Raw genomic sequence first — 4,742 nt, forward strand, 5'->3', positions numbered from 1 at the left:
TGGAGAGTAAAAAAATAACTGGACAAAATTAAGAGAAATTCTAATTAATGAAAGTAGTTTTAGTTGATACTACACATATCAAATTATGACCAAAGCTACAATCTCTAAACCTGAGCCTAACTTTAGTTCTTCATATTTGTGTGTATGTTTGTGAAGTGTAACACAGAGGAAACACAGGGATACACTAAAATGCTTACTTGAAATTGATTTTATTTGATAGGAAATGTAACTGTCTTCAGTCATTACAGTCTACATTCTCACACATTAATAAACACGTGCTCAGAAATTCCAGGTATAGAAACCATCACCATGTAATTATGCACAAATCTCAATAATGAACTTATTTGTAAACATGTAAAAGGAAAACATGAGAATTTCACAAAATATGAAAATTATCACTTTACACCTGTATAACCATAATGAATAATAACATTTTAACATCACTGTTTGGGGGCTAGGTGTTCTAAAAACAATGAAATGTGCATACCAAACACACTGTAGTATAAAAATCAAGTAAATAGATTTCACCTTAATTGCCCCTAAACCAGGGGTGTCCAATCTTATCCTGAAAGGGCCGGTGTGGGTGCAGGTTTTCATTCCAACCAAGCAGAAGCCACACCTGAGTCTATTGAAAGCCAAGATCAACTGATTAAAACAGGTGGAATCAGGTGTGGCTCCTGCTTGGTTGGAATGAAAACCTGCACCCACACCGGCCCATTCCAGATCAGATTGGACACCCCTGCCCTAAACCCTCTATTAATAAGAAAAGCAAGTATAATATAGGTAACATACTCTGTAAATATGAAAAGATCATGCTGTATGGAGACAGTGGAATTTACTGAATATAATATTACAAATATAATGAAACATCTGGATAAAGAGGATACATTATAGCAAGTGTATAAAAGAAACAGTACTGTAGATCTGCTGATGTTGGATACAGATGGAGGACCACAGATTGTCTTCAGTCTTCATGTTATTAAAACATATCTTCATGTTTAATAAGAGAAAGAAGGAATTTTAATTACAATATAGAAACAGCTTATGAGATGACATGCGTATAAAAACACTGACTAACCGTCATAGGTAGAGCAGATGAAGTTGAGTTTGTAGCCCTCAGACAGTTCGATCCACTGCTGCTTTCCTCCAGACTGCACTGCTCCGCTTCTCCTCTCATGGCTGCAGTCTTCATTCCATGTCCCATTCCCCGGGGCCCAGTCCTGGTAGCAGACCATCGATCCAAAAACCCAGAACCAGATACGCTGGACGCAGTCGTGATGCAGGCCGAGCCACACGTGTTCGGTGGAGGCGTTTTGAACCACTTCCTTCACCCAGAGCTGCATCTCCTCAGAGCGCACTGAGACCAGGTCATAATGATGGTTCCTGCAGTAGTTCAGAGCATCCCACCAGGTCAGACTCTGATTAATCAAGACCAGTCTCTCTGAAAAAGAGAAATTATTAAATTAAAGATAAAGTGAACATGTACAGCCCAACAGAAAGTTTCACTGTTTGTTTTTTCAGCTTGTGTTTAGCAGAGGAACATAAACCAGCAAAGAAATCTGGATATAAGTTTGATGTGATATATATATATATATATATATATATATATGTATGTATGTATATATATATATATGCATATGTCTGTATTTATAGAAAGGTTTTAATTATGTGTCTTACACATTTTATCCAGAAATACATTTGCTATTGTATTTATAAAACAAAGTGTACTGTAAACAGTTTAATACAAAACAGTATCAGTAATCATTAATAATAATAAAATAAAAACCACTTTGTTGAAAGACCATCGTGTGACTCACTCTCATGGCAGATGAAGGGGAGTTTTTCTGTGCAGTCCACATTGGTCCAGTGGTCTTGATCAGACACATTCACTGCAGCACAGTTCAAACCTCCACTGGGTTTGTCAGAGCTCCAGTATCTGAATGAGGAATTACTCTGATCTGACCACTTCCAGGAGTCTTTAAACAGACCAATCCAAACATATACATCAGTTGCACTTTGAATCACTTTCCTGATCTCCTCATTCTCAGTTTTGTTCCTCACACTGACCAGGTCGGTGTATTTCTCTCTGCAGTAGGTCTGAGCATCATACCAGGTCTTTCTCTCATTAATAAACATGTATCTATTAGTGTTTGTGTTCTTTTCTGAAAGACATTTAATTTACAACATGAACAACTCATTCATCACTCATCAGATTTCTGCCATTAAAATAACATCAGTCCAAAAAATTAAAAGAAATAAAATACTCCACTCAGATCATCCAGATATTTTTTCATTAATGTAAAGTCATTAAGTGTTATTTTTCCTTTAATTAACATCTATTAACAAGTTCATACCTTCATAACACACAAAAGAGTATGTTCTATCACATCTGTCATCATACCAAGAACCAGTGCTTTTTTGCATCTGAACACAGAACTCATTTCCCCCTTGGTTGTCTGGTTCTCCACTACTCCAGTTTCTGTAAGTGTCTCCGTCTCTGTAGAAAGTTTGGTCTGCCAGAGACCACTGCCATTTCCCAGTGCCCTCTCTCTGTAGACCGATCCAAGCTTTCTTTACAGTTTCCATCTTCAGTGTGTAATTCAGCTTCATCATCTCTCCCATGTCATTGATGGAGGCCAGATCAGTGTATTTCTCTCTGCAGTAATTCTGAGCTTCACTCCAGGTTTTATTCTCATTCACAAAGTGATAGCGATGAGGAATATATGCTCCTATACCACATACTACTGTGAGAAACATGAGAACGAGTCATATTATTATTTTATTAAATGAGTAAACCAATTCACAGCTACAGATTTATAATACAGTCGTAGAATAACGTACAGAGCTGATGTTTATAAGGAGATCAGAAAGTAAAAATATGAAATTGATCATTTTATGCTGAAACATATAGGAGTGTTTCATGTCATATACACGTTAATATCATTAATAATCTAATGTATGCGTTATTATTAATAAGTGGGAAAATGGCAATTAGTAGATAGCAGAAAAAAAGTATCATAAGTAAGTGACTATAACTGTAATGTCTTGCCTTAAGAGTAAAGTTATTTTAACTTCAAAGTGAGTAGTGCATGTGATAAAAAGATGTCAAATGTCAGATGCCAAATATCTGGTAGAAGCTCTACTTCATACACTTCCTAAATTTTATTCGAGAATATTCTTTCCTGGAAGAAGAGATCAATCTTCACATTATCTATAAGGTCATCCTTCTAAAGTTGGCAAATATGTTCCACAACTGCTACCTCAAGCTAATTACTTTGTTCTTGGGTCATTTGTCATTTAAATAAACTGGATTTTTAACATCAGGCAATTTGTTTTTAGCCCTGCTCATTTTTTATATTTTGAGGAATCAGAAACAGAAACAACAGCATGTGCCGTTAAAACATTAGCTAACCAGCTAGCAAACTTTAAATGTCTTGAAGAACTAATGTCATTCAACTCCATGCCACCATGCTAATTAAACCCATAAAAACTGGCTAATGCTAAGTCGTTTACAGTATGTGATTCTTTATTCTGTTGTGTAATCGAATCATCAAATGACCCTTTACACCTGCTTCATAGTGCTGCCATATTATATTTATTTATTATATCTTATTTCATTGAGAAAGATTACAGTCTGATTTTTGTAGATTTGAATTATTTATGAGACCAGGTGTATATTAAGTATATTAAGGATGTAATTGAATATGAATGCATCATTTGGAATGAAGAGATAATTTATTCTAAACAGACATTATACAGTATATATCTGGGACATGGAGCACAACATGGCTTGTTAAGCTCACAGCTAAAGTCAGGCTCCTGTTTGGGCTTTTAAAAATGAGACAAATAGAGACCATCCACAAAACTGTGTTGTAAACCTACATTAGGACAGGACCTCTAAGACTGCGTCAGAAAAATACAGTCTTATCCCTGCGTTTGCGCTAAGAGGGAATTTCAGGAGGTGGAGCACAATTCATGGAGTAAAACGGGTTTGAAAACACAGCTGCGTCAGCAGATTCTGAATTTTATACACACTTTTAAGCCGCTCAACACTTCAGCATGGACAGAGAAAGAGAAAAAGATATCGGCTAACAGCTACATGCTGAAATTAAACAGTAAATTCAGGCAGTGGAATGAAAACAGAGCCCACAATCACTTATGAACCTACATTCACACACTCTCTCTTTCTCTTTCTCTCTCTCTTTTACACGCACACACGCTCACACACTCACACACACGGTCTTTGTCTACACACTGACCTGACAAGAGCAGGGTCACTGAAATGAGACAAACCATACTGTATCTGTAGGGAAAAAAATAAAATAAAATTCTGAAAAACATATCCAACATGATTTTTTTTTTTATAAATTAACAACTTGACTGTCTCAGTGTCTCTCTCTGTGTCCTGTTATCACTTACATCAGTGCTGTGTTAATCATTCCATCACTGACCTCACTGACCCCTCTCTCTCTCTCTCTCTCTCTCTCTCTCTCAAAAAACACAACTTTGTCATTTTACCATGAAACTGGAAAGAGTAAACTCCTCTCTACAAAACACCATGACTGTTACAAAGTGCTGATAACTAAGATAACTTCATACAAGTCACTTTGTGTGTGTGTGTGTGTGTGTGTGTTAGAAACAATAACACATTAGAACGAGTGCATTAATATAAACCATCTGTTCAGGTTAAAGCTGGAACTACTGTCTGAGCCGTGCTGTAGTATAAACATATCCAAACATAT

At 36.3% G+C, this 4,742-nt stretch overlaps 1 protein-coding gene across 3 annotated transcripts in view; it reads right to left on the minus strand.

Annotated features, from left to right (window-relative positions):
• Positions 1 to 238: 238 nt before the first annotated feature.
• LOC128602199 (macrophage mannose receptor 1-like) overlaps positions 239 to 4,742 on the minus strand; it is a 4,690-nt gene continuing 186 nt past the window's right edge. The window contains exons 2-6 of one of the 3 annotated variants that reach the window (XM_053615849.1): positions 4,260 to 4,303; positions 2,355 to 2,741; positions 1,818 to 2,162; positions 1,079 to 1,441; positions 239 to 990 (exon numbers count right to left, since the gene is read on the minus strand). In XM_053615849.1, coding sequence (XP_053471824.1) covers positions 980 to 990; positions 1,079 to 1,441; positions 1,818 to 2,162; positions 2,355 to 2,741; positions 4,260 to 4,303 — 1,150 coding nt within the window. In that variant the 3' untranslated portion in view covers positions 239 to 979. Of the gene's footprint in view, positions 991 to 1,078; positions 1,442 to 1,817; positions 2,163 to 2,354; positions 2,745 to 4,259; positions 4,304 to 4,742 lie in introns of all 3 variants that reach the window. The other 2 variants (XM_053615848.1, XM_053615850.1) reach the window with 2 other exon arrangements.

The sequence above is a fragment of the Ictalurus furcatus genome, chromosome 26, assembly GCF_023375685.1.
Source record: "Ictalurus furcatus strain D&B chromosome 26, Billie_1.0, whole genome shotgun sequence".
Classification (NCBI taxonomy): domain Eukaryota; kingdom Metazoa; phylum Chordata; class Actinopteri; order Siluriformes; family Ictaluridae; genus Ictalurus; species Ictalurus furcatus.